At 51.5% G+C, this 14,367-nt stretch overlaps 1 protein-coding gene across 1 annotated transcript; it reads right to left on the minus strand.

The window, feature by feature from the left end:
- Positions 1 to 322: 322 nt before the first annotated feature.
- IVD (isovaleryl-CoA dehydrogenase) lies at positions 323 to 12,473 on the minus strand. The gene is made up of 12 exons (XM_027066936.2): positions 12,289 to 12,473; positions 10,818 to 10,907; positions 10,515 to 10,566; positions 8,307 to 8,476; positions 7,763 to 7,856; positions 7,432 to 7,568; positions 6,080 to 6,176; positions 4,276 to 4,369; positions 3,689 to 3,770; positions 3,042 to 3,146; positions 2,895 to 2,967; positions 323 to 2,195 (listed from the first exon to the last, which is right to left on the minus strand). Exons 1-12 carry the CDS (start codon positions 12,439 to 12,441, stop codon positions 2,062 to 2,064), a joined length of 1,281 nt encoding a protein of 426 aa, XP_026922737.1. The 5' UTR covers positions 12,442 to 12,473; the 3' UTR covers positions 323 to 2,061.
- Between the last annotated feature and the right edge of the window lie 1,894 nt (positions 12,474 to 14,367).

The following is a 14,367-nucleotide window of genomic DNA, read 5'->3' on the forward strand; positions in this document are numbered from 1 at the left end:
TTGATCAAGGAATCTGCATTTTACAGGTTGCCAAATTCTGATGAACAGTGTCTCCAGACAACACTTGGAGAACCATTCTCAGTTTCTGTTGCCATCCCACAGGACAAACAGTAGGAAAACAAAGAATGGGAGGGTAGGCAACAGGGGAGCTGGGCTGATAGTGTGACCTGCCTAAAACTGGAGTGGAATTAGCAGCAGCCCTAGGAAGGAATAGTGCTGGCAGCTGGCTTTATGGTTACAGAACGCACGTGAACCTCAAACTCCCACCAGAACCAAAGTGGAAATGCCCCCTGCTCTTCCATTCACGACTCAGGCTGTACCCTTTTATTTATTTTTGCCTTTATTTTAAAACACTTCTTTTCTAATTCACATAGAGCATCAGGAGAACAATCACATTCTCCCCACGCTGGTGGCAGGGCTCCTTAACCCACACAGACTGGAGGAAACATTCCATTTTGTCACATTCTGAAGGTCTCTAGACTGTTCGAGCTACACTTTAAACCCAGCAAGACCAGTGTTCTGGCCACATTCATCTCCAACACAACAAGGGGCAGGGTGGGGACGTAAGAGGACAGTGCCCCAAGCCCTAGGTCTCCCCCTGCTTAGGATGGAACTGGGCTGGGGTTGGTAAGGCGCTAACTCCACCTGTCTCAAGCATCAGGCTGCAACAGCACTTGGCTACAGGCCAGGACCAAAAGTCAGAAAGGCACCCCTGGGCTGAAAGCCAAGAAAACGAGTTCTTTTAAGGAATTTAGATAGCGTGGAACAACCCAAGCCCATTCCACTCTTGACTGCGGGGGGGGTGGGGGTGGGAGGCAGGCTGGCATTCTCATTTCTGCTTATCTGGATTCTAGCTTCAGTTCTGACCTTGAGAAAATCAAATTGTCTTGATCTTCTTAAATACCATGGAGATGGTGTCCAGAAACTTATAAGCTTCCTTCTAGCTCCAAGACTCTTAACTTCTCTGGGCGATCTGGGAAAGGGAGGTTAAAACCTCTTCTGTCCTAAAGGCGGATGCCACCTCTTTGTCCCACATCACCAGTGAGCAGGCTGAAGGGCAGGAGGGTAGCACCCGGACTAGCCCTTCGCCAAGGACATAGGGCTAGAGGCAGACAGGAGGCAGTAGCAAGTAGATTGCTTTTCCCCCCAGTTTAGAAGCAGATGGGTTTGCTTCTCAGTATGTTTAATACAAAATGGCAGCAGCCACTGTTCTGTTGTAACAGAACTAGCCATAGGGTGTCCAGAGAAATGTACACAGGCAGCCTTGGCTGGAGTTGAGCCGCCAACCATGCCTGCTGTGAGCTGTCATCCGGCCAGGACTGGACAGAGCAGTGCTCAAGGGCTCAGAGGTGCTGCCACAGAGACCCGTGCTGAGCCGATCCCTCCCAAGCACACTGACCTCTGACCCACGGTGGAGTCCAGGTAGCACAGGTGTTCTGAGATGCCTATTCCCCAAGCTCCACCCCAACATGGCGTGATCTCAGCCCTAACAAATGGAGCCCCGGGGGAACAGAGGAGCTGCTGGGAGTGGATGCCTCTAAAAATCAGCAGAAACCAGAGGCTAGGTTTTGGCAGGTTTTTTCCCCCCAGAAAGAAGAGGCTACCAGATTCAAATACGTGGAGAAGAGCAATGCTTCTTGTGTCCCGGGCTCCCTGCTAGAAGTGTAGCTGAAAAAAGGGGTGGCTGCCTGCCTGCCCCCAAGTGCCCACCCAGGGGAGTGTAGGGCCCGGAAGTTAGAGAGTCACCAAAGCCTTCCCGACAAGCCCTGGAAGAGCCAGAAGGCTTCCTGCTGAGTCCATTTTAAACCACTGAACACTTTTCAGTTAGGCCCTCCACTGGCCATGGCCTTCATTAATGTCCCACAGAATCTTCAGACCAGAAAGTGTGGCTACAAATGCCCCTTCCACCCCATGCCTGCCCACATCTTGCCATGTCTGGCCTGGCTGGCTGGCCCAGCTCTGAGGCCTGAGCACTTGGCAGCTGAGCAGCAGGAGAGCCGCTGTATCTCTGCTTCCAAAGAAAGGCCTCGAGGTGTTGGGAAAAGGGGTGAAGGGTCGGGATTAGTGGAAGTCTGCGTTGAAGGCTCTGCCGATGATCAGTCGCCTCACCTCACTGGTCCCACCCCCAATCTCGTACAGTTTGGCATCTCGCAGAAAGCGGCCCATGGGAAAGTCATTGATGTAGCCATTGGCACCTGCAGCCAGGGTTTGGGCAGAGAAGAAAGGACAATAAAGGGTGATGGGCAGTGAGGAAAGCTAATAGAAAGCCAAGTTTATAGAAACACGCCAGAGGAGGACAGACCAATTGAAGAGAAGCAGCTAACATTGGTGAGAATGTGGGAAGTACCTGGCTGCGGGGTGGGGTGGGGGGGAAGGGGTGGGTGGGTATGGGTGCACAGGGCTGGAAGGGCATCCAGAGTGCTGAGGATACCAGGCAAAGGTTGGGAGAGCCACTGGCAGACCTGGGAAGGGGGGCAAAAAGTTACTGCGAGTACTTACTGGGTGCCAGGTCCAGCCAGGGAAGTTAAGTAATTTGCATGAGTCACAAAACCGGGCAGTGGTAGAGCAAGGGTTCAAACCTAAGTCTTCTGGCTCAGGTGTGTACTCTTAACTACTGTGCAGCAGTGAAACAAGGCCATCTAGCCCTGGAGGCTCATCCCCCTCCCCATTTCCCATGGTTCACAGGACCAGGCCAGAAGGAGGAGAAGGGGCAATGCTGAAGGTAGGAACAGCTTGTGACCTCTAGCACTTTTCCCCATTTGTTTTAAGATGTCCTCCTAGTACCTGGGGCGGGAGCCTAAGGGTATCAGCTTCACTGCAGTCAGCCAAAGCACAGAGTGAGTGAAGAGGAAGCCTCTTTCTGTGGTTGGGAGTAGGGAGTGGGGGCCACTCACCAAAACACTGAATGCCATCCAGAGCTACCTGTGTGGCGCACTCAGCCGAGTAAAGAACCACCCCTGCGCAGTCCTGTGGGAGGAGGCTCTGGTCAGCGGGGCCCTGCCAGGGCCCCGCAGGAGGGAGTCCCAACGGCCGGCCCTTACCTTGGGAGTGCAGTGGCCCTGATCACAGGCCTTGGCAACATTGTAGACGTACTGCCGACACGCCATGAGGCGGGTGTACATGTCGGCCATCTTCCCCTGCATCAGCTGGGGACAAGGGAAGGTCACAAGTCAACATGCTGGAGCCACATTCCTCTCAGACGCTCCCCCTAGTTGCCACAAGCAGGTCAGCAGTAGTGACCTGATAGCCAGGCACGGGGATACCAGGGCACAGAGACAGCACTTGCCTAGGACAACAGGGATGGCCAGAGAGCTGCCGTCGCTATGGACTCTGCACACTGAAATGGCCTTCCACCTACAGCAACCCACATTAACATCCCATGGTGGCTTCAGACCAGGAGGTGTGACTAGAAATGCTGCTCCCTCTCCCCCTGCCTGCCTACAATCTGCACGCTTCACCTTGCAGCCTTACGACGTCTAGCTCATTGATCTCAAATAGGAAGTGAGGTGACCTGTGATCACCTTCCCGGCAAGTTCCAAAGCCAGGGAGCATGCCGAGGTCTGCATTCCAAGCATTCAGACTCATGTTGGTGGCAAGAGACAGTAATAAATGAGACTCCTGCTCATTTATTAAAGAAAATTTGAGCCCAATGAAAAAAGTACATTTCAGCACAAGCATTTCCATTCACCTGGAAGTGGCCAATCTTCTGGCCAAAGGCTTCCCTCATGTGCAGGTAGGGAATGGTGTGGTCGAGGACAGCCTGCATGAGCCTGCCAGGAAAGAGAAAGACACCGGGGAGGTGCCTTGCTGTATCCCCATTGCCACCTGGGGTGGCAAAATGCCAACGTGGGAAGACTTGGGGGGGGGGGGGGGTATAGCTTGGTAAGACAAGGAACTGGAGTCCCAGGGAGGAGAAAAGGAGCATGAGGACTCTTATCATCCCTGCTCAGTCACTGCACTGACTGCCCAGGCCTTGGGCCCCTTTCCCTGACACCAGATAGAGTGGCAGGACCCCTGTGCAGGCAGGCCGTAGAGCCTGGGCATCCTGTTCCAGCCTGATTAATTAAGCAGGATAGTCCCTTAGGCCCTTTGTCTCTCATATAATAATATTTACCTTCATTGTGAAGAAATTAAATATGGGAGGAGGACGTTTGTTCATTTCGTCTCCAGGAAAGAAGGTGCATCTTCCAGGAGGCGGCTCCCATTGGCCCCCAAAGGGAAGTCGGCGATGGTACCGCCTGCCAAAAGCCCTGCTCTGCCAAGCCTCATACTCACCCAAGGGGCCCACCAGCCAGCACCAGCCGTTCCAGGTCCAGTCCACTCATCAGCACGTAGACGCCCTTACCTAGATGGCCCAGGATGTTGGCAGCTGCCAGGAAAAATGCTGGTCAGAGGGAAGAAGGCTATTCACGGCCTCCTCATTTAAAAAAAAAATTTTTTTTAATGTTTATTCTTGAGAGAGAGACAGAGCATGACTGGGGTAAGGGCAGAGAGAGAGGGAGACACAGAATCTGAAGCAGGCTCCAGGCTCTGAGCTGTCAGCACAGAGCCCAATGTGGGGCTTGAACCCACGAACCGTGAGATCATGACCTGAGCCGAAGTCGGACGCTTAATGGAGTGAAGCCACCCAGGCGCTCCCAGACTCCTCGCTTTTATAAAAGCTGCTAGGTTTGGTACCTAGCTTTCACACAGGCACTAAAATGTCACCTGGCCTCAAGTAGGGTTCTGAGTGAGAGAAAAGAATGAAGTTTACCACTTCCAGTCAGAAGTAGAGCTTGTGCCCCCCCACACCGCCAACCCATCAGGCACACACCACCAACCCATCAGGCACATGCGCGCGCGCGCGCGCGCACACACACACACACACACACACACACACACACACACACACCATCCACAAGACCAAACACAAAGTCCCCATCCTTAGATCTTCCCCTTTTCTTCCTCAATTGCCATGGAACCTCTCCCTAGTTCTTTTTATCCATGCCCATAAAGGCGAGAATTAGTGTCCCCCAGGTTGAGTCTGCTCTGCTCCAGTATCATCCCCTCTCACCCTGACAAAAGTGATCTATGGAAGAGTCTTTGTCCAAGAGATGGGTCATTCAGTGCTAGTTACAGAAAATGCTAGGGGCGCCTGGCTGGCTCAGTCAGTAGAGTGTGTGGCTCTTGATCTCAGGGTCATGAGTTCAAGCCCCATGTTGGGTGTGGAGCCTACTTCTAATACAATACGATACAATACAATACAATACAATACAATACAATACAATACAATACAATACAATACAGAAATTGCTGAACGCCTCTCCACCCTGGAAGCCAGGACACTGGATGGCCTTGGGAGGTGTGAACAGGAAACAGAGAACAGCATGGACACCACTGACCTGCCTGATGATGGTGGTTGTTTCCTACTGACACAGAAGGATCTGTACTGATTACCCCCGCTCCCTAGAGCTCCTTGTAACCAAAGCATCCTTTTCTGGGGTCCTGGGTCACCGGGGAAAGGGATGGTCTATGGCTGAGGCACAGAGCACACCTAGCTGGCCATCGAATCTATGCCCTTGGGTCTCATTAGCACATGGATGGGTATGCTGGCTCTCCCATGATGTGTCATGTTTTCAGTTACACTTCAGGGGTGAAAATACTCGAATTGCCAGGTTTTCACTGAGTCTGGCTTCCATCAGTTTATTTGAATGGTTGTTAGCATCGTTCATGCCTACCTCACAGGAACTGTTCAGGGACACACACAAACGAGGATGTCTGAAGGACATTAGAGAGTGAGGGCACATCTTACCTGTCTGTTCCAGACACTGGAATCCCACCCTGCACAGTGTGTTATCCATAGAGGAAGAAGCACCCTTCATTGCAGCCATGGTCAGGCACACAGCTCTGGCCAGAAGGACGGTTGCCCGGCAGCCCGAGTCCCACACGGACAGGCCAATGGGCAAGTGGGGCAGTGGGAGGCCCATTGCCTAGACGCATGTCATCGGTAAGCTGACAATGGTGAGCTTCTCTTACCCAGAGATGGGCTTTCTCGGTTTATGAAAGGGTCAGGACAGGGGTTTGTCCATTCGAGACTCACCGGGAACCTTGCAGTCTTCAAAGATTAGCTCGCAGGTGTTAGAGCCCCTCATCCCCAGCTTGTCCAGCTTCTTGGAGGTGCTGAAGCCAGGCATACCCTTTATAGGAACAAAAGGTGGCCTGATTACAGACCAGTCCCCAAGGAAGGCTAGTAAAAGGCAGACTCCTGGGAAACGCCTGCCTTCCCATCCAGTCCCTGAATTTGTACAACACACTGCATCCTACTCTCAGGGCCCCCACTCTGTATGACTGCTCTACTCCTTGACGCTCTGGCCCTAACCCCCCCCCCACCCCTGCTGCTAGGTGCATTCTCCCCACTTCTCACCGGAGCAGTTCTTTCTCAGTGAAACACTCTCTCCCTGGGTGCTCCCTGACCTTTGCTGCCTTTGTTTCCTTTCCTCAGGGGAAAGCACTTCCAAGACCCTCTCTGCAGCCCACTCAATTCCTTTGCCTCTGTACCTGAGTCCCACCCAGGATCAGTTCGGCCATCTATGTGCTTTGGCCTGGCTAATCAGATTCCGAGTGCATTGCCCAAGTGACTAGCAGAGAGTGTTGGATGGGCAGGCTGACAGGAGTGGTGCCACAGGACCTTGAGATTTCCAACCTCAGCCAGCCGTTTGGACCCTCACTTTTCCTATTCTTCAAACCTGGTCAGCCCCTTCTCTGTGGAGGGTATTGCAAACCTTTATGATACTCATTCATGGGATTCTCTCCCCAATCCTCCACTCCTGTGGTTCCCAGCCCTCACACCTTGAGGTCATGAGGCAGATGGCTCCTCCACCATCACCCGTAACCCGGCCTTACCTCTTTCTCCTGGCTCACAGTTGGGCCTTGCTCACCTGCTCCCACACACTTCAATGTCTCCCTCTCCTCTTTTCCTTTCTCTCTACCAAATAATTTGCTCAGTTCTCTCCCAATCTTCAAAACAAACTCAAAAGCCCACCTTTTCATTCCAACTCCAGCTCTAGCTCCCCCCTGCTTTGCTGCAGTCTTCGGTCACCGCCCCCCCCCCCCCCCACCTGCATTCTCATTCATGCTGTGGTCTCCAGAGCTGCTCTCCCCAAGGCCACCAATGACATCCTCGTTGTCAAAGCCAGTTGCCTTTCAGTCTTCATCTTCCTGGACTGCTTTGTGTGGCCTAGCTCTACAGAAGCCTCCACCATTCTTTGACCTGACCCATCCTGGGCTCCACTTTGGCCACCCTCCTTTCTGTCAGCTCTTCTGCCTCACCCCCGCCTCAGGGAGCCTTGGCAGAGCACATGCTGATTGTGTCTGCCACCAGCTGAAGGGAGCCATCTCTGGTACCGCCGTCAGGAGACAAAAGCCTCCCGTCATGCACTGTCCTCCACTCACCTTCTCCACGATAAAGGCCGTGATACCTCGAGAGGCTGGCACAGCAGCCAGATCAGTCTTAGCATAGACAATAAGGATGTCAGCGTCGGGGCCATTGGTGATCCAGAACTTGTTGCCATTCAGGATGTAGTGATCGCCTAAGGACAGGAAGTTGGCTACTTGCTCAAGCCATGGTGGCCTGTCTCACCACTCAGTTCACGGACCTGCTGCTGGGAAACAGTTCTGGAAACCCAGCAGGGGCCACCCCTGGTTACTGCTCCCTCACCCTGAGGAGGTCTGTCTCTCTGTCCATTTCAGCTCCCACTCCAGAAGCTCCCAAGAGGTGCCTCACCTTTCTTTTCTGCTTTTAGCTTCATGGAGACAACATCAGAGCCAGCGTTGGGCTCACTCATGGCCAGGGCTCCTATGTACTCACCGCTGATCAGCTGCAAGGGAAACCGCAAGGGCTGGTTATGACTCAGAAGTGCCCTACAGGAGCTCACTTGTCCTGCTTTCACCTGTGCACATGACACCCCTTCAAACGCATCTCAGACCAGGTATTGGTAAAGTCCTAGAAGAGAAGCCCACCGTCTACAAAACTGAAAATATCTCTGCTTTCCCATTCCCTTCACAAGGGAAGCAAGTCCTGGTCTTGCATTTCTTAGAATGCTCTGCAAATGTTGTCCAGGGACCGACTCAGGACTTCTGGTCCTAGTTTTAATTCTTCTTACCGAATTATTTTAAAGCAAATCCCTGACCCTTTCCTCACTGTACCCGGTTGAGGGCAGCACACTGTAGGGAGCAAGTCTGACCGGCCCTTGCCGACAGGGGAGGGTGCCTCAGTGTTGGCAGTGGCCCTGTGACACTGGCATGTTTCTCCATTCCCATTTCCTCACCTTGGGGAGGTACTTTTCCTTCTGGGCCTCATTTCCATTGCGCACAATTTGGTTGACGCAGAGGTTGGAGTGAGCGCCGTAACTGAGCCCCACTGCTCCAGAAGCTCGAGATATCTCCTCCATCACCAGAACTTGTTCCAGGTAGCCCAGGCCAGAGCCGCCATACTGAGCTGGGAGTGGAGGTGATGCAGTAGAGTGGAAAAGGTAGCCCAGATTAAATTGGGATGTTCACAGGAATGATTATTGGCAACAAAGAACATACTCTGCAGCACCCATTCCCAGTTGCCCCTAGCAAGGTTGACAGGCTGATGCCGTGGGCTCTGATTTACAAGCTCTCGGAACTGGTTTTGTCTGCTGCCTCTGGTCAGCTGAGGCGTGGTTCAGGAAATAGTCATTACAATGCCTGCATTATCCCAGACAGACCACCTGATGAAGACAAGAGAGCCTGAGCACCCGCTACTTGGAAGGGCAGATGAATAAATGGAAGAGGACCTGGAGTTAACCAAGAAACACAGAGAGGGAGGGTCAGAGCACTAAGAATAGGTCCCAAGCAAAGAATACCATGTGCAAAAGGCCCGAGGAAGGTGAGATTTCATAGCACAGGTGTTTAGACTTAACAAAGCAGGATTATCAAATCGATATATTGAACGCCTTAAGCTCACACAATTATATCTCAAAAAAGTTAAAACAAAACAAAAAAGCAAAACTAGTATCCGGGAGCACGAGAGCCACAGCTAGTGAATTTCAGAACTCCTCACCAAAAAACGTGGCTTTTCCTTGGCAACTGATCCCAAATCGACAGGTTTGGACCATCTGGTGCTACCACCCTCCCACCCCCAGCCTTGCTCTTTGGGTAAATCTTGGTAAGACTCTTTGCACACAGGAGTGCCCGGCTGGCTCAGTCAGTGGAGCATGCGGCTCTTGATCTTGGGGTTATGAGTTCGAGCCCCACGACAGGTGTAGAGATGACTTTAAATAATAAAATAAGATCTTAAGAAAAAAAATAAAAGACTCTTTGCACACGTTTACTCTGACCAAGGAGTCAGGCTCATCCTAGGCTCTAGGGAAAGATTAGCCCAATTCTCTTCAGTCTGGGAAGGAAAGACCACAGGTGGGTGACACTGGAAAGAGCCAGCAGGACAATCACGTGGAAACCAGAGCTCACCAGAACTGGCTTTCTTTGGGGGGGGGGGGGGCTCTTAAACCCCCAAGACACAGTGGAAGGAAGTCTTGTTTGGGAGTTTCCAGTGGCCTTCCCCTCTACCATTTTACTTTTTAAGTAGGCTTCACACCCAGCACAAAGTCTAATGTGGGGCTTGAACTCAAAGGCCCTGAGATCCTGCTCTTAACTGACAGAGCCACCCAGGTGCCCTGCTCCTACCATTTTCCATTAGGATGGGTCTACATTTTTAAGTCTTCCATTTTGTCATTACTCTTAAATCAGCTCAAATCCCAGGAATTGTCTCCAAGCAGCAAGAGGGGGATGTAAGAACTGTGTTCTGCCTCTGTTCCAATATGAGTACAAGCTGAAGCAGCGTGGGCTGTCCAGGCCTCGGCAGGTAAGACCACAGGCTTATTTCTTCACTGGGTACTGCAAGCCCCACTGGGCCTCTCCTTCAGAGGCCAACATCCAAACCGAAGCCTGCCAGCTCTGTGCCCTCTCCTCCTGGAAACAAGTAGTAAGACCCATAGGGGACAATGGGCAGGCCAGGGAGAGCCTATTAAAGACATCATCTGGCCAACTCACGGGGAGGCTCTCAAAATAAGCTCCAGGGTCAGCTGTGGGCATAAGACATAGGCAGTCCCCACAGGGACACCCCTGTCCTGAGTGGTCCTGCCTAGATGCTCCTGGTAGAGTAAAACTTAGGGAGTAAAAGAGACCGTAAGACATGCAAGACAGTTGCGTGATAATGGAGTTTTCTAAACTCCCCAAATCACCTGGGGGAGCTTAGTAAGCATGCAGAGTTCAAGAGTCTGATCCTCATCCATCACCGCACTGGCCTCATCTCTTTGCCTTCCAGATGTCACTGCCTAAAGGAATAGAGTGGACTCTTCTCTGGGCTGATAGTCTTCTGTGGGTGCTTTCTCAGGTCCAAGAGGAAGTTTCTGAGTTTCTTTCAGCATGATCTTTCCCCTCCTCTCCTGTTTCTTTTGGGAACAGTGCGAAAGGGCATGTGAGTTCTCATTAGGGAAGGAAACTATACTCACCAGGGGCAGTGATGCCTAAGACCCCCAGATTTCCGAGCTGCTTCCAAAACTCCTGCCAACAGAAAGGAGTGCAGTGAGCTGTGAGAAGGCAGCCAGTCTCAGGTGTCTGGCACATCTGGAATGAGACCCAGACGCTTCACAGAAAGGGGCTGCATTCTTTGGGAGCACATTTACCACAAGACTGTGTGAGCTCTTCCAGGTAGCAGTTCGATTCCCAGCCCAGACTAGCCCAGCCCCCAAGCTGCCCCCTTGTCGCTCTGCACTGCCACCCCCCCCCCCCCCGGCGTGGGCATCATGACTCACTCGAAGGTTCTTGAACTCATTGCTCTGATCAATCTCCTGGGCCTGGGGGGCTAGGTGCTCCTGAAGAAACTTAGCCATGGTCTGACGAAGCTAGAGGGAAAGAGGCGGACAGATGCCACTGAAACACTACACTATTGCCACTAAGAACAGCATCTTCACTACCGAGGACACATTCAGGAAAACAGGCTACAAACAACCCACCAAACAGCATCAGATTGAAACTTAGAGGGCATACTAGTTTATACTTTCCCAGAGATGATCTTTATGTCTTTTAAGGTCCTCAGCTTAGACAGCTTGAGTATTTTTTTAAACAGTTAAAAAATAATTTTTTTAATGTTTATGTATTTTTGAGAGAGAGAGAGAGAGAGTGCAAGCGGGGGAGAGGCAGAGAGAGAGGGAGACACAGAATCTAAAGCAGGCTGTGGGCTCTGAGCTGTCAACACAGAGCCCGACATGGGCCTTGAACTCACCAACTGTGAGATCACAACCTGAGCAGAAGTTGGATGCTTAACCAACTGAGCCACCCAGGTGACCCCGACAGCTTGAGTATTTTTAAAATGTCACTCCCCTAAATACGATCATTCCATGCCTTTTCACTATACCTAGAAGGCTCTTTACTCAGGCCTATTAAGGCCTGAATGAGCTGACCCCTCCTGACTCTTCCAGCCTTCTCCAGTACCTTCCTCACCCCCACTCACTGTGCTCCAGCGCACCCTCTTCAGATTCTGGCACATGCCAGGCTTTCTGCCCCTGAGCCTTTGACAAAAGGATACCCAAACAGATTAGAAACTATTGGCAGAAACGTTTGAGAGCCAGGATTGAACCCCTTCCTGCCTGAGGTGATTCAAAGCTCTGTCTACTGACTGCAAACCCAAACGGATGCTGGCGTTTCTGGAAGCTCAGGCACTTGCTTAACAGGAGAATCAGGTTCCTGGGGAATTCTGTGCCAGCATCCAAATAAAGTCACCTTCCTCGAGGAAGGCTCTAGTTCAGCTCCCTCTGTAAGGACCTTTCAAGTTACAGTTTGGCGTTGTGCTCTGACCCGGTAGGCTGAAGAATTACAGCAGATGACCCTCTGCATTTCAAAGCCCCTAAGGTGTGTATTGGACAAAGATTCCCTGGTGATGACGATTAACGAGGCTTGAGAACCACAGCCTTAAGGCAGTGTTCAGATGTAAGTGGACTTTAAACAGATTAAGGATCTTTCCGTCACACTCGAGCGGCTCTGCCAATCCTCCGCCAAAACACCATCAGTCTCCCAGCAGCCTTCCTGTCTCTGACTCCTTATCTAACTCGAAAGCTAGGCTTTGCTGCCTCCACAGAAGTGAGGTTGAGACCAGCGCCCGCTCTCGTGCTCCCACTGCCACAGCGGGGTGGGCGCCGGGCAGAGGAACGTCGAGGCGACCACGGAGCAGGGCGATGCGGCCGGGCCAGCAGGCCTTGGGGCCCGGAAGGGGATCGGGCTCCCTACCTGCTTCTGCTCCTCGCTTAGCCCGTTGATCGCATCGTCCACGGGCAAGAGGGAGTGGGCCCGCTGTGACACGACGCTGGCGAGCGGCGCCAGCGGAGTCCGCAGCCTCCAATTCGCGACGCGCCGACCCAGAAGCCAAGCTGCGGTCGCCATCTCGCCCTTGCACTGGAAGCTGAAGCAGAGCACCAGAGGCAGGGGCGCGGAGCCCGCCCCGCAGGCTCCACCAATCCCGGGCTTCGCTGCCCCCGCCCAATCGGCGAGGGGTGGGTCTCCAGCAGCCTATCACCCTCTGCTGCCGGCTGGAACGCCAAGCTGGCCTTGGCCACCACACGAGCCAATCAGCGGTGACCGCCCGCCTAACTACACCGTGGTGGGGTTGGTAGCGGGGGCGCCGGACCCGCTATGATGAAGTCATTCCTAGGTTGGGACTTTTTTTTAGAAGAGCAAGAAAGGCGTTTTCTGAGTGCAGTAGTACCTCACTACTCCGCGTTGAAGTGGCAGTCTGTAGTTCCTCTGCAGGAAAGGAAGTGTTAAAACAGCCTGGGATGCCCAATGCTTGGAAACAAATCGTTAAAGCCATGGGATGGCTAAGAAGTGTTGGCTCCAGTGTGCACACTGTTAGAAGTCAGTAAATGTTGTTTTATTACGTCACAGGGTTTTTCGATTTTGGAGTTTCGTGGGAAAGAGTTGCTGTCTTCTAAATTATTTAAGAACAGCAATTGGGGGCACCTGTGTGGCTTAGTCGGTTAAGCGTGGGACTCTGGATTTTGGCTCAGGTCATGATCTCATGGTTTGTGAGTTGAGCCCTGCTTTGAGCTTTGTGCTGGAAGTGCGGAGCCTGCTTGAGATTCTTTCTCTCTTTCCCTCTCTCTGTGCCCCTCCCCGACTCACACACACACTCTCTTTCTCTCAAAAGAAAGGAAACAACAACAACAAACCAAAAAACAAAAAACCCAGCAATCAGGACTTTTTAAAACCAGGGTTGGGGGTGAGGATACAGAAAAGGAAGAGTAGTGTATTACAAGTATTAAAAAGAAAACCCAAAGCCATAGTGGAGCCACTTAAGACTCTAAGTCACTAAACCATGACTGCCTAAACTAGGCAGTTTCACCTCCCCAAGAATGTAACCTTTAACCACCCAATCATGGGAACTTCCTAGTGTTGAAAATCCTAGTGTTGAAATTTTCTAGATAATTTATTAATAGGCCCCTTGTTTTCCCCTTAGGATAGACCTTTCCTGAAACAATCGTTCTTTGCTAATAATTTCCTTTTCCTATTCCATTGCTACTTTAAAAAAACCTTTCCTTTTCTTTATTTAAAAATTTTTGTTTATTTATTTATTTATTTTGTTTGTTTTTGAAAGAGACAGAATGCAAGCAGGGGAGAAGCAGAGAGAGGGAGACACAGAATCCCACCAGGCTCTGAGCGGTCAGCACGGATCCCGATGCGGAGCTCAAACTTGTGAACTGTGAGATATGACCTGAGCAAAAGTCGGAGGCTTTAACTGAGCCACACAAGTACCCCAAATCTTTTCCTTTTCTACAACTCTATGGAGCTCCTTTCTATTTGCTAGATGGGATACTGCCCTTGTCATGAAACATTTAATAAAGCCAATTAGATCTTTAAAATGTACTCAGTTGAATTTTTGGTATTAACAGGGGAAGAGGAGAGCTGATGGAATTAAGCCTCTATCCCCCACCCCCCCCTTTGCTGTTTTCCTCCACCAACGTGGTGGACCAATGCCCTGAACAGTTCATCTTCAAGTAGTTTAGCACCCTGAGCTCTGGGATGAAGATGAAATGAAATGAAAACAATACCACCTTTCATGAAAATGAAAATACCACCAATACCACCACTTCAAGGCTGTTGGGAGTGTTGACAAGGAAGCCATAGGCCCATGGTGGAGTCACTTGCCCCAGGACAGCAGATCAAGACTTAATCGCAGTTTCAATTTCTCCAGGAGTAGAATTCTTTTTTTCCTTTTTCTTTTTTTTTGAGAGAGAGAAATGGTGTGTACGCGCATGCACATGATTCAGAGGGGCAGAAAGAGAATCCCTAGCAGGCTCCAGGCCGATGTTA

The sequence above is a fragment of the Acinonyx jubatus genome, chromosome B3 (assembly GCF_027475565.1).
Source record: "Acinonyx jubatus isolate Ajub_Pintada_27869175 chromosome B3, VMU_Ajub_asm_v1.0, whole genome shotgun sequence".
NCBI classification, from domain to species: domain Eukaryota; kingdom Metazoa; phylum Chordata; class Mammalia; order Carnivora; family Felidae; genus Acinonyx; species Acinonyx jubatus.

Excerpts from the sequence above, each read along its gene's own strand:
- IVD (XM_027066936.2), bottom strand. The coding sequence starts at position 12,441 with ATGGCGACCGCAGCTTGGCTTCTGGGTCGGCGCGTCGCGAATTGGAGG. Across the intron at positions 10,908-12,288 it reads TAAGCGAGGAGCAGAAGCAG|CTTCGTCAGACCATGGCTAA; the intron begins GTAGGGAGCCCG and ends CTTTCCCTCTAG. Across the intron at positions 7,569-7,762 it reads GCTAAAAGCAGAAAAGAAAG|GCGATCACTACATCCTGAAT; the intron begins GTGAGGCACCTC and ends TCCTGTCCTTAG.